At 60.9% G+C, this 22,982-nt stretch overlaps 1 protein-coding gene across 1 annotated transcript in view; it reads right to left on the bottom strand.

Annotated features, from left to right (window-relative positions):
* HMCN2 (hemicentin 2) overlaps positions 1-17,364 on the bottom strand; it is a 38,892-nt gene extending 21,528 nt beyond the window's left edge. Inside the window, 29 exon segments of the mRNA XM_050907859.1 lie at positions 27-146; positions 3,016-3,192; positions 3,311-3,406; positions 3,974-4,143; positions 4,512-4,620; positions 4,771-4,898; positions 6,414-6,576; positions 6,785-6,941; positions 7,206-7,318; positions 7,461-7,605; positions 7,900-8,024; positions 8,402-8,497; positions 8,873-9,067; positions 9,777-9,926; positions 10,082-10,195; positions 10,381-10,508; positions 11,111-11,252; positions 11,346-11,618; positions 11,713-11,834; positions 12,118-12,262; positions 12,434-12,697; positions 12,793-12,913; positions 13,129-13,235; positions 13,594-13,765; positions 14,588-14,710; positions 14,937-15,095; positions 16,092-16,162; positions 17,132-17,294; positions 17,296-17,364. Coding sequence (XP_050763816.1) covers positions 27-146; positions 3,016-3,192; positions 3,311-3,406; positions 3,974-4,143; positions 4,512-4,620; positions 4,771-4,898; positions 6,414-6,576; positions 6,785-6,941; positions 7,206-7,318; positions 7,461-7,605; positions 7,900-8,024; positions 8,402-8,497; positions 8,873-9,067; positions 9,777-9,926; positions 10,082-10,195; positions 10,381-10,508; positions 11,111-11,252; positions 11,346-11,618; positions 11,713-11,834; positions 12,118-12,262; positions 12,434-12,697; positions 12,793-12,913; positions 13,129-13,235; positions 13,594-13,765; positions 14,588-14,710; positions 14,937-15,095; positions 16,092-16,162; positions 17,132-17,294; positions 17,296-17,364 — 4,117 coding nt within the window.
* Positions 17,365-22,982: the final 5,618 nt, after the last annotated feature.

Genomic DNA, 22,982 nt, shown 5'->3' with positions numbered 1-22,982 from the left:
GATGAGGCTGAGCAGCAGGACCCTACCGTCCTTCCACCAGCTCAGGGTGGGGAAGGGAATCCCATGGCACTTGCAGGCCAGCCTGACGGACTGCCCCTCCAGCACGGACACGGTGGCAGGCTCTGCTGAGGAGAAGGACGGGGGCACTGCAGGGGACGAGAGGAGAGGAGCAGCTTACCGATGGCACCGAACGAGAGGAGAGGGGCAGCTCCCCACTGGAGCTCCATCCTGCTGGCTACACACCACCCGCAGCTCCGCTGGGCTCCACACAAAGAACCAGCAAGCCTCCCCTGCACTGGCTCCATGTGGAAATAATAATCTTGACTCTCCAGCTATTAAGCAAGTGATGCTTTTAATTGCACGTGGCCTACAGCAGAGGATGACCGCGCATCCTGCGCCAGCCACACAGGCAGGCCAAGCCCAGGTTGGCCAGACACAGCCTTATTAGGTAGCACTGCTCGCTGGGAAGGTTACCTAACTCTTTCCATTATTGGATGCTGTTCTCAGTTGCTCATAAATACAGCTGGCTGGAAAACGGTAACTCCTTCCCATGAGGGATATAAATTTGTAGAAGAAAAACCCCAACACCCAGAAACCCCTGAAAAACAAAAACAGCAGAACCCAAACAATCCACCCAAGCCAGGACGCCAGACGTGCAAACGTTTCCCTGGGAAGGGAACAAGGAACAAGCCCGGATCAGGAGAACTGGATTTTCTCCACTCCCTGGCTACCTGCCTGCAGGACTTCCACCAACTGGCCGAGAGCATCCCGGAGAAAAGCCAGACCCTGGCTCAGCCCCCAGCGCTGCGGACGTGCTGAACGGGCCGGGAGGCTGCAAGGATGCTCAAATCGAGTGAGCGAAAGCAGCCGGTGCCCGTCCTGGCAGTGGCCGGGGAACGACTGCTGACATCCTCCCAGCTCAGGCAGGAGGAGATAAGGGGGACGATACCTGCAGCGACCGCCACACTGACTAAGTGCAAAGAAAGGACAGAGAAGTCCTGGCAATGGCAGAGAAATCCCTTCACTCTCCTGCCCAAATTTTGGAAAGACACCTCTTTTGCATCGTCACTGAAATCTCCCCCCAAGACTCATGCAAACATTGGCTTTTTCCCCTCTGACCCCTGTTCTGGCGGGGATTCCCTACCACCTCCACCTCCATCGTTTTGCAGAGCTTTAGTATTTTGGGCTTCGTGTTTTCCAAGCCAGTCAACTACCCCAGGTACGTATTATACATATAAACGAATGATATATAGTATAGCGTGTATGTGCGTGTACACACACACACACTGTATTTGCCCCTGGTGGGCTATTTCAATCACAGCGGCCCTTACCCCACACGTCGAGGTTGTAGTGTTTCTCCGGGCGGCCGGGCGCCTGGCACATGTACCTGCCCACATCCTGCACAGTGGCTCGCTCAATCTGCCGGAGCAAGCAGAGACACTAAGATGCTCTGCAGCAGAGCTGGATCCACGCAGCCCCTCCACGGGGGGATTTTGTGCCAGCAGAACCCATGGGGATGGGATCAGCCTGAGGGGTGGGAACGGTGCCGAGCCATGGGCAGCAGGGAGGGACACCCCCTCCCTCTGCACCCACTCTCTCCCAAAGGTAGGAAGGGGGAGACAGGGGGTCTTCACAGCCCCGTTTCCCCTCCCATCCTCTGCAATACTCTGAAATGTCACCTGGAGCACAGTCCCCTCCGCAGACAGCTGCACGCCCGGCTTTGTTGTGAGCAAGTTCCCATCCTTCAGCCAGCGGGACCCCTGAGGGGGGACCCCGGGGGCCGGGCACTCCAGGGTTACTGGCTGGTTGATGATGACAGAGATGTTCTCCTCCTTGCCCAGGGCGGTGGAGGGCACTGGAAAACAGATCGACAGGGCAACACCTTTCCCGAGCCACCCGCTTCAGTACCCCTCCTCAGGGCTGGTCCCCCACAGCCCTGTGTGCTTGCAAGGGGACAGCGGAGCAGCCCCATAGTCCCGAGCATCACCTCCAACCCCACAGCCACACTGGTGGGAAGGGGCTGGGGATGCACGGGGGTACTTACACCGCACCTCGAGGGCGGCCTCACGTCTGTCCTCCCCCACGGCGCTGCTGGCTACACACGTGTATGTCCCCGAGTCCCAGAGGTGAGCGGTGGGCAGGGACAGCACGCGCCCACCGGAGAGGATCTGTGCTCCCCCCAGAAAGAGCCCAGATGAGCACAAAACCAGAGAAACTCGTAGGCAGCTGGGCTGCAAGCCGGCACGCAGGAACAGGGATGGGTGGACATAAGCCTGCCTTGGGCCCGTCCTTGTCATATCCCAGGGACCCTCTGCCCATCCATGCCCCTCATGGCAGGAAAGCCCAGTACAGGGATGAGCAGGCCCACGTTCCCATGGACCAGATGCTGGGGCAGGTCTGGGCAACATTGCATCTGCTCAGCTCCAGCAATCTTTTTTTTTTTTTTTTTTTTTAAAGCCAGAAGAAGGAAAAGGAGCATCTTCCTGGAGGGACGTCCCCAGTAAGCCCCCCCACTCCCTTAGGGGCCATCTCACCCACCTGCGGGCCACCCACCACCATACTGGACACCGGATTGCCGTCCTTCAGCCACAGCAGCACTGGAGCTGGGGTCCCCGTGGCGTTGCACTCCAGCGTCACTGCCTCATTCATCACCACTGTGATGGGGCTGGGGCCAGCTGTGATCTGCGGAGGCACTGGGGGGGGCGGGGGGCAGAGAAACATCACCAGGAGCACCAGGGTGCAAAAGGGACGGGGTGGGTGGGAGACACCATGGTATGGACTAGGCAATACCCATCCACGGGGCCGTGGCTTTCTGGGACATTATTTGGGACGGACACGGGGGATTGCATGGCTGGAATTGCAAACGGGGCAGAGGACAGGGGGTCTGCTAAAGCCATCTTCCAGGGATGTGCCCCAAGGGCTGGGACGGCCCCGTTGACCCCACACAAGCACGAGAGGTCCTGGGGGGAGCACTCAGCTCTCAGGCAGCTGCAGTCCGTCCCGCCGCAGACTCACCGATCACCTGCAGGCTGTACCACAGCTCAGTGACACCGGCCACGTTGGAGGCCACGCAGCGGTAGCTGCCTGCATCGGAGAGCCGGGCATGCTGGATCTCCAGGCGCTTCCCATCCCTGGACAGGGTCCGGCTCGGCCCAGCTGAGAGCTTCTCATACCCCTTGTACCAAGCAATATCTGGAGGGAAGCAGGGAGCCGAGCTGTAAGGAGCGATGCTGCCGCTTCCCTCACTGAGGGGACCCAGGGAAAGCCGCAGGGGCACATGAGCAAGAGCCAAGGGAGAGGACCAACTCACCCGGAGCAGGCAGCCCCGAGGCCAGGCACTCCAGGGACACCGTGCTGTTCTCCAGGACAGCCAGGTCCGTCGCGCTGGGTTCGATGTTTGGAGGCACTGCAACCCAGCATGCATGGTCATCAGCTCCGCGCAGCCCGAGCCGGCTGCAGCCACACAGTGCAGTGCCAAGGGGCATGGCTGGGTGCACCGGGGGCTCTTGGCATGCGCCAGGTCCTGGGAGAGCAGTGGCCCAGGCTCCCTACTCTGGGAGGGGACCACATCACCACAGAGTGCCACTGCTGCTCCTCAAGTCATCTAGTAGATTTGTTGCCGCCTGGGATGAGATATTCATCCTTCCCAGGGCGGGGGTCTCTGCTCCCTGCCTGGTTTCTTACCTGGCACCTTCAGCGTCACATCCTGCGATGCTGACCGAGGGGTGCTCTGGCCAGAGGGGCTGGGAGTAGACCCTCCACCGGCAAGCACCCATCCAGATGACCACAGTGTCAGTGGCCATCAGCTCTCAGCCTCAGGTTGAGACTGGCCAAGGGCAAGATCCCAACAGATCGAGGTAGTGACCCTACACCTCCCAAAAAGCAGGGCCAAGAACGCCCACTCCTTTGGCTAGCCGTGTCCTCCCTGACACGTAGGATGGATAGCAAGTCTCGCCCTAGATGCTGCACTCACCCTGCACCGAAACCTGCACCTCTGCCTGGGCCACCCCTGCCCGGCTGCTGCCCTGGCAGATGTAGAGCCCTTCGTGGCTGAGCCCCACGCGAGTGATCAGCAGGGTCCCACCATCCTCAGACACCACCACACCGTCCTGTTCGCCCAGCGGGTGCCCGTCCTTCAGCCACCTGTGAGGAGGGGGGGCAGGCAGCAAGTCCTTTGTCTGTCCCACCACCCCCTGGCCCCCATTTCTGCCCACTGAAGGAGTGAACAGCGGGGTGCTGGCAGCAAGGACTGTCCCCTTGTCTACCTGGAAAGGGGCTGGCAGTGCCCAGACCGCTAGGAAGAGTGGGATCCCAGGAGCAAGAAGCAGGACTGACACCTCCCATCCTAAGGGACACCCCAAGCTGGGGTCTCCATCCCCCATCCTGAGCCCCCATCCCGATCTCTGCCACAGCTTTGCACACTGGGCTGCAGAGCACCCCCAGGGAGCTACACGGCCCCTAAGGGAACTCAGGGGGACATGGGCAGGATCCCCCCACTCTGGGGTACTCACTGGATCTGGGGTGTGGGGATGCCCATGGCACGACAGTGAATCCTCAGGGAGTCGTTGGCAACAGCCGTCAGGTGGCTTTCCCCATCACCGATCAGCAGCTGGGGGGGAGCTGGAGGGAAAGGGGACCTCAGGCTGGGACCACCCTCGGACCCTGGCACAGGGATGTGGGAGCAGCCAAGGGCTTGGAGGGTGCAGGACCCCGGTGGTACATTAAGACCCACAGCCAACGGGAGGAGCATTTTAACCAGTGGATGTGAACCTTGGACATGCAGGCTGTAGGTGAGCGAGGTGTTCCCCACGGCGTTCGTGGCCGTGCAGGTGTAGAGGCCGGTGTCCGTCACTTGGGGCTCAGCCAGCCGGAGGGACCCCGAAGGGAGGACGCTGTACCTTGGGGGAGAGGGAACAGAAGAGCTGGATGGGAGGAACAGCCATGTCCTCCGTCACCTACCCCTGGGCGGGAGCTAAGGGCTGAGAGCTCACCATCACCTTGAGACAGCCAAGAGAAAGTCCCCAGGGCCACCTCCTGCACAAGGAGGGCAGCAGAGCCATCCACGGGTGCAAAATCCCTTTGCTCAGCTCCTGCGTGAGCTCAGCTTGAGGCAGCAGTGTGAGCCACCCACCCGGGGGGACGGGGCTCCCTGCGGAGCATGGCCCCTGCAGCTGGAGCTGGCCGTGCTCTCGCTCCCAGCTCTCTGTGCTCCACAGACATAACGTCATCTCAGCCCACGGCCGCAGATTCTTCCCCGTGTGCTCCCATAAATCACCCGGGCACATGAGGACAAGCCAGCTGAGATGTGGGGAGCAGCACAGGTCAACCAGGAGCAGCCATGGGAAACCAGACAAGAACGACAAGGCAACACAGTCCCTCAAGAAGAGCAAAACCAAGATGCCTTCCTGCTTCCCCAGGCCACAGCAATCCTCGGGTGCAGGGAAAGAACTGATTAACCCCAAGATCAGGGCCCATGATTTTAGGGAGCCCCTTCCAGCCTGGTGTTAACATGCTGAAAAAGCAGGTCCTGCTTCCAAGGGGGAAGACCAAGGCACTCAATAAACACATATCCAACCACTCTTCAGGTTATCTTCTCTCATCAAATGGCATTAAATTACTGTCCCATCGCTGCCATCAGCCTCAATGCCACCGGCAAATGAATTTGGCCCTCCAGAAGTCACCCACTGGAACAGAAATGGCCTTTAAACCCATGTTCCAACGCAGACAAAGCCACTGCCGGGCTCCCAACTGTGTTTCTGCCAAACCTTGGCCCAGGAGCATTTCAATGCCTAAAGACCATGAAGTCACCCCGACACTTGGGCTGCGAGGGGCAGGGGAGGCTGCAGCACCCCCAACCTCCCCAGCTGCCCATCCTCCTCTTCACACTGCTCTCCTCCTCCTGCAGACCTCAAAACTCCTCCTTGGTGCCCTGCAGCCACCTGGGTGTGGATCAGCGTCAAGCCCTGGTCCAACACCTCCTGCAGAGATCCGCCGTCCCCAGGCACGTCCTTGGCCTCGCCGCCTCCGGCACCGTGACAGCACGAGGCAGGAATGCGCATGAAGGCAGATGGTCGAGCAGGGCTGGGGAGCTGTGCTGGAGCTGCCTTCCCTTCCCAACCCCAACCTGTGTCCAGGGTGAGCGTGCAAAGGGTCGGGAGCAGCTGCTCCACCCCAGCAGATGTTTGTATGATGGAAAAAAGGCCTGGTGATTCTTGCTCTGCTCTCTTTGAGGAGCAGCACTAATACTGTACCGCTCGGCTGCCTCTGCTCCTGCCAGAGCATTGAGCATCGGCTGCTCAGCACCAGGGATGTCCTCCATATCTCCTCACTGCTGCCATGCTTCACAGACCCGACATCCCTCCGGGGAGACACAACACCAAGAGCACGTCCCCAGCACCCACAGCCCTCCTTACCTTGCGGTGGCAAGAGGCAGCGGCTGGGACTCCTGGGTCCACACCACCAAGGGAGGGGGATAGCCTTGAACCTCGCAGGGCAGGGTGGTCTCCTGCCCAAGCACAGCCAGGATGGTTACGGGTTCCGACGCCTGCGATCCGTTCACGCTGATCCTGGGCTTCGCTGGGTGGAGAGGGAGCCCGGCTGGTGCAGGAACACTTCAGGTACCCCACAGCCCTCATTGCTGCTCTTCCCATCCCGCAAACCCATCTGGCACCTGGCTAGGTGGCCCAAGGAAGCTAGGGGAGTCCCCAGGTCATGCTCTCCCTGCCAGCCACCCTCCAGAGCCGCTTTACTAGGAGCTGTGCCAGGGCCAGTCCCGGGCACTCACTGCTGACGGAGAGCTGCATCTCCTGGCTGGAGAAGCCTGCCACGTTGGTAGCTGTGCAGAAGTAGGTCCCAGCGTCCCCAGGGGAGGGTGAAGGGATCAGGAGGGTCCCATCAGGGTCGAGGTGGTAGCGTGGGCTCAGGGAGATGGGCTCTGTGCCCTGCAGAGGAAAGGGAAAGGAAGAAGGAAGACAGCAGAGACTCTCCCATGAGCTTAGCATCCCAAGGGCAAGAAGAGGGCTCTGGACCCATCAGAGCAAGCTACCTCCCAGTCCCAGCTTTTCAGGGCACTTGGTGCCACCTCCCCAGGCAGCCACAGCCACACTGGCAAGCTACGTCCCCTCCAAACACGTTACCCCGCACCCCAGGGTGACCTGCAGCCTGGCTGGCAGTGGGATGGCAGCCTGCCTGTCCCTGTCACCTACCTTTGCCCAGGTGACAGTAGGGGGAGGCACGCCGGTGGCATTGCACCGCAGGGTGATGGCCGCTCCCTCGGTGGCGGTGACAAGGACAGGGCCAAGCTCAATGCTGGGAGGAACTGGGAAGGAAGACAAGCACCTCATCCTGCGTGGCCAGGGCCATGTCCACCAAAGAGAGTGGTGCTTTGCTGCTTAAGAAGTGCAGAGGGCACCCGCCCCTGTTCACCACAGAGCGGGGATGCTCGGTGCCCTGCCACTCACCATGGATGACCAGGGACACGTCCTGCCTGTGCGAGCCAAGGGGGTTGGTCACCTCACAGGTGTACCTCCCTGCGTCCCCCTGTGACGCCTGGTCGACATGCAGGCTCCCATCAGCCCGGACAGAGTAGCGGCCACTTGGGGCTACCTGGGCACGGGCAGAGAGCAGAAAGTGAGACAGACAAGGGGTCAAACATTACCTTATCGCTCTGTCTTTGGGGCATATCTAGAAACTGATCCTTGAGCAGTAGGACCATCCTGATGTGGTGATAAACCCACACTACCCTCCCAACCCAAATGCTCCCCTGGCATCTTTCACCAGCAGCTTTGGCCCTAGGAGGTTGGGGCACCCATCCAGCAACAAAGCCCCTGCCACAGGGCCGTGCTCGCAGCTGCCCGCCCAGCCACCCACCCACCATCCCGGCAGGCGCGGAAGCCTCACCGGCTGCCCATCCTTCAGCCAGCGGCGGGCTGGGAATGGCCTCCCGGCCAGGATCACACAGGGCAGTGACACGGGCTGGCCTGGGAGCGCACGGACCACAGGAGATGCAAGAGCTATTTCTGGGGCTGCTTGAAAGAGGGGAAGGGAAACAATATTAATGGGAGATCTCCTGAGCATTCCTGGCCAGTTTAACAGATCTGGATCGCCTTTCTTCCAAGGTCCAGACCTTGGCTCGGCACAAGCCGACTCCAACATTCAGCTCCCCCAAGAATTTGGGGGATATTCATCTACAGTTTGGGTTCAAGCGCGTGTCAGTGCATTAAGCCAAAGAAGTGGAAGGGCATTATCCAAACCCTGCGCTGGGGGAGGTTTGCCGAGCATTCACCGCGGCTGGCTCAGGAGCATACATCACTGCACGAGTCTGCCGCTTGCTCACCACCGGCACAGCCGGTGCTGGTAGCAGCCAGGATCAATACACCAACAAAAGCACGTAAAAGCAAACCGTGTCCGGTGACCATGAGCTTGACCTCCGCTTGGATTTTCCCAAACTCATTCCGGGCTTCGCAGATGTAGATGGCTTGGTCATCCAGCGAGGCGCCTGGAGCATAGTGGGGAGAAGCCTGAGCCTGGTGGGGCTGGAGAGCCCCGAGCAAGCTCCAGGATGGGGCGACACCACCATCCCCTGCCCCACCACCACCTCCAACAGGGGAGAGACCCTGCAGGGCTGGAAGCTTGCAGGCTGTTACAGCACAGCTAAGCTTGCACAAGTAAGAAGTGCAAATAAACCCACTAGGTCAATGCTTTACTACTGCAAAAAGACTGGGCACGGGGGCTAATCCCACTGCTGGGACACCAGCCTGCAGCGGGCAGGGGGAGAGCACCCAAGGGTGACGCTGTAAGCATGCACCCGGGCAGGATGCCCGCATGCGCTCTCTGCCACCCCAACGCACGCTTGCACGCTCAGCTCTCTTACTGTTGATGAGGAGCTCAGCAGCCTCCAGCTGGCTGGAAACACCACGCGGCCCATGCCAGCCCGTTACGGGCTTCCCGTCCTGCCGGGACCAGGTGACCTGTGGTGGGGGAGAGCCCTCGACGCGGCACAGCAGGCTCACTCGCTCCCCGACCTCGACCGCCATGTCCCCCAGGGGCTCAGGAAAGTGAGGGGCAGCTGGAGGAGAAAGCAGCGGAGAAGGATCTCAGGCAGGTCCGACACCCCGGCTTCTCCATAGCAGGCTCTGCGCACAGCTGAGCCCGGAGAAGAGATGGGGCTGCAAAACCCACGAGCCAGGTGCCCTGACAAGTTACGAGATTGACTTAAAGCGTGTGGTGTTTTTCCAAAGCTGTTATAGCTGTTGCAGTTTCTGTCCCTTCCAGTTACACTCAGCACCCCCCTGGCTCAGCAAAACCTCTTGCACTTTTCCACCTTTAACTGCTTCAAGCCTTACTACCCCCACCTCAGAACTTCCTCTCCTCCTCCTCCCCAGGCTCTTCCATCCCTTCTGCCGCTGGTGGGAAGCCCTGAACATCGGTTGGGGTACCTGGATTTTCAGACACACAGAAGCCAGCCCCCACCTCCACCTAATCCCATTAATTGCACTTTGCACCCCTAGTCTTGCTGCAAGCCGTCGTGTCCCATGCAATAGCATCTGCACCAGTCTTCGGCCACTTCTTGAGCCTCTTCCCTCCTCCTGACCCTTGGAAATCCCACCAGGCTTCAGCCTGCTTGTACTGAGCACTGAGACCCCATGTTGGGAAACCCAGGAGCTGGGGGCATGAGGAGCCTTGGGAAGCAGCAAGCAGGAGCTGAGCCGGGAGGGAGAGCAGTGGAGATAGGCTTGAGTGCTCGGTGGCACCCAAAAGGAGAGGCAGAGACTTACACCCCACGTCCAGCATGGTGCCATCGAAGGTGACGCCAGCCTCACCGAGAGCCTCGCAGACGTACCGCCCCGCGTCCTCCTCCCGCACTGCCTGCAGCCGCAGGGCGGCACGCTGGGTGCCGGGTGGGAACGCCGCCACCGCCTGCTCGCCTGCCCCGAGACCCCCCCGCATCAGTGCCCCGCGTGCCTCTGGGGGTCCCTCCTGCCGTCGGTCCAGGGGACCCTGTGTGCGATGTCCCTGCAGGGTGCTGGAGGGCCCCTGGTGCACAGAGGGGGTTCGCTCCCCAGCTCCGTCCCAGTCTCACCTTTGTACCACACGATGTGGGGTGGGGGCACCCCCAAAACCCAGCACTCCAGGGTCACATCTTCTCCCACCAGTGCCTTCAGGCTGGGTGTCACCGCCAGGATGGCAGGAGGCTCTGTGCCACGGGGAGAGACGGCTTTGGTGACTCCCCGAAGCCCTGGGAGCTGCCCCCCAACACCCTCCATCACAGACAGTCCCATCCCATAGCTTGCATGCCACAAGGTCCCAGCCAGCGGCCAAGGGACAGCAAGGTGGGATAATAAATCCCTCCTGTGGCAGCTCTGAGCCCTGAGCGGGTACCGGTGAACTCCAGGGTGATGACTTGCTCGTCCCAGCCCAGTGCGCTGCCAGCGTAGCAGCTGTAATTCCCCGCATCCTCTGGGACAGCGGCCCTGATGTGCAGGGTACCCTGAGCATCCGTGAAAACCCTGCGGCAAACGGGGAGAGAGGGAGAAACGAGCCCTGTAAAAACAGCCGATGAAAAATGTGTTGAAATAAGTGAGCGGGCTTAAGGCCATCCTGCACACGTGGTAAGTGCTGGGCATTTGATAGATGTGGGTTAGCACTTAAAGCCAGCTCCATCAGCTGCTGCAGGGAAGGATGTTGCTTTGAACCAGGGAAAAGCATTGAGAATTGGGCTTTTTCATCTCCAAAGTAAAAAAACCTTCCCCAAAGTCCACTCCAGCACTCACAGCTTGACACGGGCAGGGAGGTGGAAGTCAAAAAGCAGAAGAAATTAAGGGGAAGCACAAGGAGTATTTTGAGACTTGAGTGCACACCGGGTGTGCAAAGAACCTCGAGTCCCCCTCAGTGGGGATGGTGACCTGGATAAGGCAGGATGGCTTAAAAATAAATATATGAAATCAAGGCTAGCAGCATGCCAACCATCTCAGGTGCACGGGTTGGGGATATTGCAATGCCTTCCTCTTTCCAGAGCTATGGGCAACGCACAGCCCGTGCATCCCTGGAAAGGCAGCACCATCCCCAGTGGGACAGGGAGGATGAGGGCTCCCAGGTCCCCAAGGGTTACCTCTTGTCCTGCTCCAGGGCCCAGCCCCAGCGCTTCCAGGCGGTGTGGGGCCGGGGGTGGCCCCCAGCCGTGCAGTTCAGCCGCAGCTCCTGGCCCCTGCTGAAACGCTGGGGGCTGGCGTCGACCTTCACCCACGGCACCTCTGCACGGGGTTGGAGAAGGGTTCAGCCCCCGAGTGCCCGCCCACGAGGCAAAGCATCACTCAGGCCAGGGTCCCATGCGGGGCAGAGCCTACCCTGGACAAAGAGCCAGAGGGAGGCAGTGGCAGTGCCGTGGGCGCTGCGTGCCACGCACTCGTACAGGCCCCCATCCGCCGGCTGCACGCGGCTGATCTCCAGTGAGCGGTTCTGCAGCAGCCTGGTCCGGCCATCCCCCGGCTGTGCCGCCTTCCCGTCCCAGCTCCATGTCAGGTTGTAGGGCACATCGCCCAGAACCAGGCAGGACATGACCACATCTTGGCCCGGTGAAGCTGTGATGTTGCCTGGGGCTATGAGACGCGGCGGTGGCTCTGCAAACACAGCACGCCGGGGTGAAGTGAGCCTGTGCCCAGCCACAGACCCAGAGACTTGTGGGCACCAAGGCTTGGCATGAGCAGTCCCCACCTGAGACAGAGACGTAGGCACGAGCCCGCGTCACCCCAACCTTGCTCGTGGCTGTGCACTCGTAAAACCCTTCGTCACTCTTGGACACCACAGGGATCAACCAGCTGATGTTCCCCGAACTCCTATGGAAAGAGAGAGACTATTGGGTCACCCCCACCCCGGGGCTGCCATGCCACCACCCTGCTCCAAATCCCTGGGCCTTTTTTGCATCTGAGTCAGGCAAAGGGATGCGCGCCCACCCCCCACAGACACGTCCCTTGGGATTTTCCTCTGCTGCCTTGGGATGCTCAGAACTTGCAGGCACCCAGCCAGCACGCAGCATCCCCCCAGCCAGCAGAGCTCAGGGGGCTGTTGCTGCCCACATGGGTCCATCATGGAGCCCACTGGGCCAAACCAGAGGCTCACCTGAAGAGCCGCTCCTCCCCAAGCTTCATCCTACCACGGCTGAGCTGCAGGCGGAAAGGGACCTCGCTCCGTGCAGAGCAGGAGATCAGCTGTGGCTCACGGTTGTAAGCCTGGATCTTGCTGGAGATGTTCACTTTGGGTAGACCTGGAAGTAGTTGGGGACACGCACACATATAACACTCCTCGGGAGCTCACCAAGGGCTGCACTGGGAAGCAGGATAAAAAAAAAAAATAGCCAAGCAGAAACCAAAGCAGAGGCAGTGCTGGAGCCTCTGGTCCCTTCTCAGCACCCTTGGGGAGCATGGAGACCACTCACCGGCGACCACACTGGTGTAGGTGACGCCGGAGAGGCGGTGCAGGGGGTGGCCCTGGGCATCTTTGCCCTTCACCTTCAGCAGAAAGTCGCCTGGGGGGACGCGGAGCGGCGAGCCCACCCAGAGCCTCCCCAAGGAGGTGTTGGAGAGGGGCCGTGCGGGCAGCGAGAGGAGGGCATGGCCAGAGGTGTTGAAGAGCTCAATCTCCTGCAAGTGCCCAGGCGGCTTCAGACCAGTGCAGTTCACCACCACGGAGATGGGCAGACCTGGAGAGAGGGAAGGGAAAAAACAACCCAGCCACGTTCCCCACTGCAAGAAGCCCAGACGCAGCATCCATGCCCCCAGGCAGCACCAGCCTCACCCTGCACCGGCCGCTGTCCGGGCTGGCTAGCGTCAAAGTCTGGCTGGGTGGAGAAGCTGGCTTGAAAATTAATGTTGCTGATGCCTGTGATCCTCAGCGAGTGGCGGCCACTGCTCTGGGTCTGGAAGCGGAGCGAGAGGTGCATGCCGAGGGCAGGGGAAGGGAGAGCTGATGGGGAAGGGAGGAGGCGGCAGCCGGCCCCTTCCAGCCTGCTCACACGTCCTCTGCCCGGCTGGAGGTGGATGGGGGAAAGCCCACGCCTGGCAAAGCCTGGCCGGCTAAATATCCATCAGGGGACAGGTAGAGGACAACATGCAGGGTCTGCCACCAGCCTACCGTGACCGACCATGTCCCTGGCTCATGGGGCTCCACAGCCACCACCATGGCTGAGTTGGGGATGCTGAGCAGTTCCTTCAGACCTTGGCCTTTCTCAAGGACCTTTCCTGCAACAGCAAGTGAACCTCTGGGATGGGCAACCCCAGTCCGTCCCCTGGTCCCAGCAGCCAGCCAGGAGCCCCCTCCCTCGTGGCTCACCATGGTGCGGAGCCCATCACACAGCTCTCACAGCCTGGGCACAGAGAATACCCTCCTAAAACCAGAGGCAAAGCCAACCCGGGAGGGGAGCAGAGCAGATGCACTTGGTGCTTAATGAGGGCTTTGCAGCTCATTGCTTTTTTATTTAAGTTTTTAGCACGGGGTTTGGCGATCCCCATGCCTGCAGCCTCCTGTTTGTCCTGACACGAGGGCTCTCCAGGAGACAAAGCATCACCCCCCACCCATTCCCCTCGCCTGGGCTCCTACCTGCTGGATCCCGGACCTCGATCTCTGGGGCAGGGCCACTCAGGGAGATGGTGACCTCCTTCAGGCTAGGGTCAAAGGGGACAGGCCACATGTGCTCTCCGCCATCCTCGTGGTCCGTGGACAGCAAGTGGACCTTGGAGGCCTGGATGGCCTCTTCCACCCACTTCAGCACCTGGGGGCACACGGGGGAGGATTAACCTGGATCCCCCCTCACCACCAGGCACGGCCATTTTGGGAGCAGGGCTGTATTGCACTGGGTCAAAATCTCAGGCACGGCTGCAAAACGGTGCTCGGGCAAGGGACCAGCCCCAGCTGGGTCTGGTGGGTGCCAGCACGAGGGTGGCATGGGGACGGGTGGGCAGGAGGTGACAGCCCTGGCTGAGCCCCCCTTGCTACAAGCAGGTGCAAAAGGAATTGAGTAATTTGGTGTAGTTGTTATTGCCAGGTGGCTCTTGCTCAGAGCAGGCATGTTATTGCCCCCAGCTCGCTCATGGGAATATAAACCATTAAAACACACAACTGTTGGAGGCTGGGCAGGGGTGGGGGCTGTTGCTGGGGGTCTGCTGGGAGATGCTGCCCAGTAACGAGCAGAAAATCACTTCGATCTTCCTCAGGTCTCTGAGATTTCATGCCAGTCAAGAGCTTCGAGGACAGGGACAGGCGGAGAGGCTCGTCTCCCTGCGGCCAGGCCACCCACCCAATTCCCGGGGTGCTGAGAGCAACAGGAGCACCCCAGCTTCAGCCTCAGCCCCAAGCAGACACCTCCCCTCCATGGGGGCAGGCGAGTCAGCTCACCCCAAGGATCACGCAAGCAGCCCAGCAGCAAGCTCGAGAGCAACGAGCCTTCTCCAGCCCTCGCTTCAGCTTCAGGCTAAAGCGGGGCTCCCAGAGCAATCTGGATTAACCCCGGGGAGAATATAAGAGCAGCCGAGCCGAGCTGGACCACACGCATCTCGGCCACCCTGTCCCTGCTCCCACAGGTCTCCCTGCTCACCTCTGTCACCTGCTGCTTGTCCAGGTGGAAGATCTGCCCGGAGCTGGTGGCAGCGATGCGCTCGTACACGCGGTACCCGGGGTGGCTCCTGTCCCCGCAGTCCCCCGTCAGCACAAACACCACCTGCCACAGCAACAGTCCCCGTAGCATCACACACAGCCGCGGGGTGTCTGTCCATCCCAGGGAGGGGATGCAGCCAGCACAGCCCGGGGGATGCAAAATTCACCCCCACTAATGGGCAGCGTAGGGAGGTTTGTTGCTGCGGGTCATTGCCAGGAGCTGCTGTTGTGCTGCGGCAGCGTCCACCCAAGCCGGCTCTTGCAGGAGGCTGGTGGGCAGCGCCGCTCACCTGGGTCTGCTTGTGCTGCAGCAGCCGCAGCAGCTCCTCCTGCTGCTCGTAGTCCTTGGCCCGAGCATCCGAGAAGACGTAGACGAAGGAGCCGGGGTGCGAGACCTCCACAGCCAGCCTGATGGCTCCCACACTCATCTCCGGGCAGTCCCCTCCGCCCTGCAGCACACAGGGAGGGACGTGGCCCAGGCACCGGGCCACCCAGTGCTCAGCCCTTCCCTGCTGGGCTCCCGGCAGGATCCCACCCAGGGATCTCCACTCACGGGGAGAAATTGCACCAGTTTCCTCAAGTCAGCCCAAGCACAGCCAGAGCAGCGTGATGGTACCACAGGGACATGCAGGATCACAAGGACCCGTCCCTGTCTCACCACTAATGATGATTAAATCACCTATTTGGGGATCCAGACTCACAGAAGCCGCTGGCTTCCCACGAACGCCTTTAGCCGGCACGTTTGTGCCCACTCCAGCCCGTCACCCCCCACATAGCAACAGAACCGGCCACCCCAGGCAAGCGCAGAGGCACAGCGAGGACCAGCTCCCGCTTCCACGGGGCTTTGCACCCCGAAGGGCTGTGAAACGATTTGCAGCCGCAGCTTTACACCTCCCGCCAAAACACAGCTGCACCCAAAGGGAAACGTCACAGGGATTTAGCAATGCATGGGAGGCAGGGCAGGAGTGGGGATGGATAAAGCATGATTAAACTCCCAGAGAGCGTTTCAGCTGGCAGAATGCAGCTGCAATAGTTTAAAAAAAAAAAAAATTTAAAAAATTCAAACAATTTTCAAACTGCAGTTCTAGAAGAAGAGATTTTTTGTTCCATGGAGAGTTTGTGCAAACTCTCCCGGGTAAAACATTCCCACTTTGGCACAAGAGCTGTGAACTGCGAGCGCTCTGCCCCGTTGCAGGAGCCTGGGACACAGCGCCAGCGTTACCCACCTTCTCTGCTCCCACCCCGGTGTTGTCAGCCCCCCCGCAAGCCCAGCTCAGCCCTGAGCCCCCACCACACTCCCGGGGCATGCCAGGCCTGGAGGGGAGCAGGGATTGCTCCCAGGACCCACCACCATGCAGGAATGCAGGGCCGGGCTTCCCACCAAGTGCCAAGGGCCACGCAGCAAGCCAGCCATGGAGCCGTGCCGCCGGGCTGAGGACACCTACCTGGACCTGGAGCTCCCGCAAGCGCCTCTGGAAGAGCCGGGGGTCCGCAGTGAGGGTGGCGGGTCCCACCTCTGCAAGCACACCAACACCACCGCCTCAGCCTCCCCGACCGCTGGCACCAGCCTCCTCCGGTGCCACGCTGCCGGCGCTCCCAAGCACCCGCCCCGGCTTAAACACCCTTACGGGACCTGCGAGACTCAGGGTTAAGCATCTACCCTGGCTTGGCACCGAGCGAGACGTGGATTTGGGCAGACCGGCCCCGTGCCCAGGGGCACAACCTGCCCCCGGAAAGCTCTCCCCGACATACACCAGGTGGTCCCAGCCAGGGTGAGCTGCAAACCCAGCACCCTTTTCTGCAAACCCAGCACCCTTTTCTGCTGGGGGAGGCTCCCAGCAAAGCGATGCAGAAACCCATTTACTGCCTCTGCCTCCCTCCCTGTCCGGCTCCAGCGATTTTCATTCAAACTCTGTGTTTCTCCTGAAAATAAAGCCTCGGTCCCGCTCTCCTTCTAGGGGGTCGGGGCTCTTTTGGAGAGCAGCTGCTATTTATGGGTGTGCACAAAAATCCCAAGGCAAAGACTGGGACAAAGAAATGATTCTGGTATTGCAGTAAATTAGCAAAACCTCGTAGCGAGTGGTGCTTTTATTGAGGCGACCTGGAAGTACATTGTGGACTTGTACAGAAATACCCCCCTACGATTAGACCAGGGAGATCAGAACAGGCTAGAAGTAGAAGAGCCACCCACAAGCGGGTGCCAGCATCACTGGGATTAATCTGGTGAGAAATGGTTTGCCGCGTGCTTGCAGGGTGGCTTGGGGATGGGAGCCCCTGCCCAGCACCATGCCCTCAAGCTGCGGCTCATCCCGCGCTGCCATCCCCATTGCAGCGGTCACCAGGGCATTAAAAACAGGGAGAAGGGACAGCGCAGGCACTTGGGAAGTGCATGCTTCAGCCCCAAACCCGGCCAGAACCGCACCCCAGCTCCCCGCAGCCCCGTCCCCCGGCGGGATGCGTGCCCTCGCCCTTGTCCCAGCCGTACCTGGATCGTGGAAGGGGACCAGCGCGTAGTTGCTGATGGGCTTCGTGCTCCTGCTGAGTGTCCGCTCCAGGATGCGCGAGGCCCCATCCATCACCTGCACCAGGTCGTCGTACATGGAGCCGGTGACATCAAAGACGAAGGCGAGGGTGGCCCCCCCGTGGCAGGGGGGGCTCAGCGAGACTGGGGGCCAGCAGCAGCCAGAGACCCACAAACACCCCTCCGTGGGGTGGCATCGTGGGGGAGACTCTCAGGTGCCGGGGACACCCCTTCTGTCCTTGCCCTGCTCCTTTCCCCAGACCCCCTGGGCACCGTCCCCGCAGCAAGGAGGGACACGGGGTGCAAGGGGCCACACGCAGTGGGGACAGAGCAGGGACCCCGGCCAGGGGACACCCAGCTGCCCGCAGCTGTGGACCTGCTCCTCCAGCATTCAACTTCTGGGAGGGAGGGAAAAACAGGACTTTTGGAGCTAGCGGCGCGGCAGGGAGGTGGGTGGGAGCTGGAGGAAGCCGGGATGGGGATCCAGGGAGTGGGAAGCGGGTCCTGCAGCCCACAGGATTGTCAGAAACACTGCCCAGGCCCCCTCCCTGGCCCTGATCCGCCCGCCCCCCCCCCGCTTCAGAGAGCCCCCCGCTCTGCTGGGGTGAGCCGGGGGTTAGGGGAGGACACGGGGGCTCGCAGCTGAGCGCGGGCAGGGAAACCCTGCCAAACCCACAGCGGGGGGAGGAGAGCCAGCTGCAAGAGGGACCCCGAGGAAGCAACCCCCCCTCTGCGAGGCAAAGGGCCCTCCCTGGAATAGGGGACCACAATGGGGCTGGGTGGGCCAAGGGGCTCGGGGGGACCCTGGCGGGGTCCCCAGCGCAGCTGCCCTAGGAACGGGGAGCAAACAGCCACGCAAAGCGCGGACAAAGCCAGAGCCAGGACAAGGGCTTGGAAAGGCAGCCCTTGGCCGGGAAAGGCAGCCCTTGGCCGGGAGCGCTGGCCGGGGGCAGCGGAGCTTTTCCTGGCTCCCCTCGAAACAGATCGCTGAGCTCATGGCCGCTCCGGAGGGATGTTCTGCTCTTGCTCAACTCCCCCCCCAGCGGGACCCAGGGAGCGCCACGGCCAAGGGCTGGCTCCAGGTGAAGCTGTGCACCAAGGGCCAAATCCTGCCCCGGGCTGAGCACCTCCTCCAGCCCCCAGCACCTCACTGGCATCAGCCCCGCTCCTCCCAGGCACAGGGGCTGGGGGAGATCAGGGACCACCCATCCCACATCCCCACACACGGGACAGTGGGACCCTCTTGTGCATCCCTCTGCCCCACATGTCTCTGCAAGCCTGGGCTCAGCCCAGCACAGTCCCAGAGTGGGCAAGGACCCCCCCCCTCGCAGCAGGGCAGAGGGGGCAGCCAGATGGCACCTCTGCCCCACGGAGCAGAGCCATGAGCTGTGCCAGTGGCTCAGCTACAGCCAGGGCTGTAGGCTTGCATGCAGCCACTCACCTGCAGCCTCTTGTCTCCCCCAGGCTTTGCACCCCCAGCCCCACGCTCACTGCAAGCTCAGGGGGGTCCCCCCACCCCACAGTGCCACAAAACCTACCGCAGAGCATCCCCAGCCACTACCCCTGCACCCCAACTCCATCCTGCACCCCGGCAGGGAGCACCTCTCTCCAACACTGCTGGCACCAAGAAACCCCAACAGCTTCTCCCCATCACCAAATTAATCCCAGTCAGCCCTTCCCACACCCACCAGTGCTCCCAGTCCCAGGAGCACCTGCACTAGCTGGGCTTTAACCCCTTCCTTGCTGGGGGTTAAAGCACAGCAAAGCCAGACACAGCCTCTGGGTAACTGCCGCTGTTCGCAGCCTGCGCCCGTCCTCGCCCGCTCCCCAGCATGGGGGATAAATCCCCGGGTGCCCCCCACCATGTGCTGGCACAAGGCACCACCGAACAAAACCCCCTGTGCAAACACAGCCTCCTTGTTTAGACTGTTAGGGCATCTCCTCTGGCCTCCCGAAAATAATTAGTCAGCCTCGTTAGGAGAGCAAACAAATAAAGACGGGCTGGCAGGGAGGCCTTGCAGTGCTCGTTTCTGAAAAACTTGGCACGGCAGAATGGCAAACGCGATCCCGCTGCACGTGAAAAACCTAATCCAGGCTGCATGCCCCCCTGCTCGCCCAGCCAGCGCGGGGGGGCCACTGAGGGGCACCTCCATTACGGGCTGTGAGGCACAATTATGAGATATTAATATCAAGCTTCTTCGGTAGCCGTTGCATGCCAAAAGCAACCTGACGGCTCTCAGCCCGCTGCATGGACAAGGGGGCTCAGAGGAGACGGTGATGGCGCAGGTGGGCACGGCACAGCTGCAAGTGGCTTTGCTGCAGAAGAGAAGTAGGAGAAAGCTATGCGGGCGCTGGGGGGGGATAGGACCTGGCAGAAGAAAAGCTGTGTCTGGGTAAAGGGAGGTGGAAGGAGTCCTGTTACGGGGGTGAATGGTCCCTGATGTGCCCCCAGCCTGGAGCTGAGACCTGACAGCTCATCACAGCGTGTGGGCACAGTGTCCCACCATCTGCCTGCTGACACAGCTGAGTGTGTATCCCTGTTCGCAGGCGTGCCGGCGTAGCCCGGGCACCGCTCGCTGCTGGTGCCACTGCAGCCCCGCGCTCGGGGCACGCAGCACCGGACGGTCGCACCCCCCAGCCCCCAGCCCAGCTCCAGGCCCCACTGAGCATGGGGGCAGCTTTGGGGGCTACAGGAGGCAGTGAGCCTGACCCGTGCCCCCGCCGAGCCTGCCTGCCTTCCCCGCAGATCACATCACAGACCACGGCTGCTTCGTTACTGTCATTACGCTTTTATTTCCACTGTCACAAAGTTCCTGGGTTTTGTTTTGTTTTCTTTTGTTTTTGAACTGTTTCGTTTGCTTGGTTTGCTCTTGAATTCATCTCAAGACAAGGCAGCAGGGCATGCAAGCCGAGACACCGGCACGGACGCACAAACAGGCTTCATCTTTACAAACAAGGCTCTTTGCTGGAGCTGCTGTTTCTCAGCCCGGGGCTTGGCCACCCCCCGGGGCAGGGGTCCCATGGGACATGGCACCCAACCTGGGGCTGGTGGCTGCAGGAGCAGAGAGAAAGGAAGGATGGCTTTCCTGCAGCACCGCTGGAACAGTCGGGGCTGGCACGTGTGACTGAGATCCCAAAACTGCTCTGCAAGGAGACCCCCCAACCTGTGCACCGAGACCGGGACCATCAGCTCCCTCCTTTGCCCCCAGCCCTCGCTCCTGCCTCGCCGGCCACCGCCCCAGGCGGTCCCCTCCCCTCCAGTACCCCCATGAAGGAGGGGTGGCTGATGCCCTCTCAAAATGCCCCAGATCCCCGCCTTTACCCTGGGGCTGGGGACAATGGGACAGCGAGCTGGCTGCAGGTCACCCACCCAGCCAGTCCAGACCCCCCTAACCCTAAATATATGGAAAGAGGGAATCGCTCTGCCAGCGATTTCGGCTGCCCCCATGCCGTGCCTGGCCCTGCTTCGAAGCCAGCCCTGCTCCAAGTGGGGCTCAGCCCCAGACCCCGAGACCCTTCCACCCCCCGGGACAGCGCAGCCCCACAGCAGCCAGTGGCAGACGCTTACTTGCATCCCTGCCCGCTCGGGGGGAGCGGTGGCTCTGGGATGGGGGTCCCACAGCCTTAGCCCTCCCCATCCAACTGGGATGCAGCGTTCTGACGGCATGGGAGGCAGGCACCGACAGGCACCCGCTTCTGCGCGGTCAGGTGAGATGCAGCTGGTACCCGGCACAAACAGGGTCTGGGGTCCCCCATAAGCAAACACCCCCCGCCATGAAGCCGGCGGGGAGCGCTCCCGGGGGCCGCCCGGTCTCGTTACAAATCACAGCAATTAAAGGGCTGCTCTGGAGGAAAAACCCACTTCGCTGCTCTCTCTCTTGGGTCCTGGTTTGTGCCGTGATGAGAGGGTGGGGGGGAATCTGCCCCCAGAGCCTTCTCCCATGTCCTTGCTCTTGGGGGGAAACAGCTCAGCCCAGCCCAGCCCCAGAGCTCAAGGAAAGACAGTTACAAAGCAGCAACAGTCAGCACACGAACAGAAAAATGAAAAGAAAGGAAAGTACAGACACGGCATTTTAATGGGGCAACACCGACGGGGACAAATGGGGGGGACATGACACGCTGCAGTCGCCGGGGCCGGACCCTCGCCTCTGCCTGCCTGTGCTTCGGGTCCCCTTCCCATCGCCAGGGCTGCAGCGGCTTTATTTCAGACAGGCATCAGGAACCCGAGTATAAACAGAAACAAATCAGGTCTTGTCGGCTGTTCGCTTTTAATAATGAGCAGGTGCAAAAAGACCGAAATTAATTATTCGCTGATGTAAACTCTGACCCAGCGGTTCACGCACTGCTCCCGGCACTCCGCACGTGCCTGATGTTCGGTGGGTCCTGCTAAACCCTCGTGGTCGCAGCCGTGAGCTGTATCCAGCACTCGTGCTCCCCTGGGCACAGGCATTAAATCGCTCTTCAGAGAGGGGATGGCGCACCCAGGCCATTTCACTGATGGGGAAACTGAGGCACAAGGAGGTTAAGGCCAACGTTTCCAAGCGTGAGATGCTTCAAGCCTTATTTTCAGCGGTACCGAGAAGCTGCAGATCCTGGTGATGTTCAGGAGGAGTCGGGGGCTCTCGGTGCTCCCCAAAAGGAGGCTAGAAGCATCCAAGCCAGGGTCCCAAATCCGCAGCCGGGGGGGAATACTGGGGCCAAAATGATTTGCTCGGGGACACTCAGCATGCCAAGAGTGGGGCAGGACAGACCCCACACCGGGACCCACCATGGGGCTGGAGCCAGGACGCAGGACAAGAGCGAGCCCTGATCCTGCCGGAGGGGCCTCTGCCCAGGAAAACTCATCGTCGCCACCAAACCAACAGGGTCCTCGTCAGCCAGCACAGAGCTTTTGAATACAGGCCAAAACCTTTTTTCCTTTTTGCTCCTTTTTCTTTTTTTTAATGTGCAAATATTGAACGAGGGGCGAAGGAAGATGAGGCATTAGGCTCCATCCCTGAGCCCACCAGCATCAGCGGCAGCAGGAGGTTGCTGGCAATGACAGCAGCACCGGATGCTGAATTTTGGGATTTCTGGGGTCTGAAGCTCTCCCAAGCCGATGCTGGTCCCTCACCCCACCCGTGACGGGGGCCGCACACCCCGCTGCCCTTGCAGGGCTGCCTCCCCGGTGAGACGTCGGCAAGCACTGATGGAGCTCAAAGCACGGCAGGTCCTCTGAAAATTAAAAGCCTTTCAGGGGAAAGTGTCAGAGCAAATGAGGTTTGCCTTTGCCTGGGAATTATGTCAAACGTCGCGGGGTCCATCATTTATCAGTGGAGGCGATTACAGCAGTGTCACATTCATTGGGAACATCGACTGGCACCGGAAGGGACCAGTCTGGCAGACGAGCGTTAGAGAAGTTGGAGGCACTGCAAAGACCTACCCAAGAGAGTTGCGTTTTGGCCACAAAGCATCAAGAAAAAGGAGTTTCCATGGGAGGGAGCGAGGTGACACCCTCCAGGAGCCCCCGCCAACGAAACATGGGCACCCTCGGGGGCAGGAACCACAGAAGAGGCAGAAATATTGCACGTGGACATGAGGTCGATCTCCTTGGGGATGAGGAAGGGTAGTTTTTTATGGGCATCAGAAAGCGCCACCAGCACACGGCCCCGAAACTGGGGAGTGGGGCTGCACGGCAAAGGACCAGCATCGCTTGGCTGGAGAGTCTGTACCTGCCACGCGGGGATGATTCGGACCCCGCTGGGGCACCATCTTGTCTCCTGCATCGTGGGACACCTGTGAGAACGTCCTCCGTGTCCAGCCGTCACCTCCTGCC

This window comes from Gymnogyps californianus, chromosome 18, assembly GCF_018139145.2.
Source record: "Gymnogyps californianus isolate 813 chromosome 18, ASM1813914v2, whole genome shotgun sequence".
Lineage (NCBI taxonomy): Eukaryota > Metazoa > Chordata > Aves > Accipitriformes > Cathartidae > Gymnogyps > Gymnogyps californianus.
Note: the sequence above shows the minus strand (reverse complement) of the source record. Positions and strands in the feature narration are given on the sequence as shown.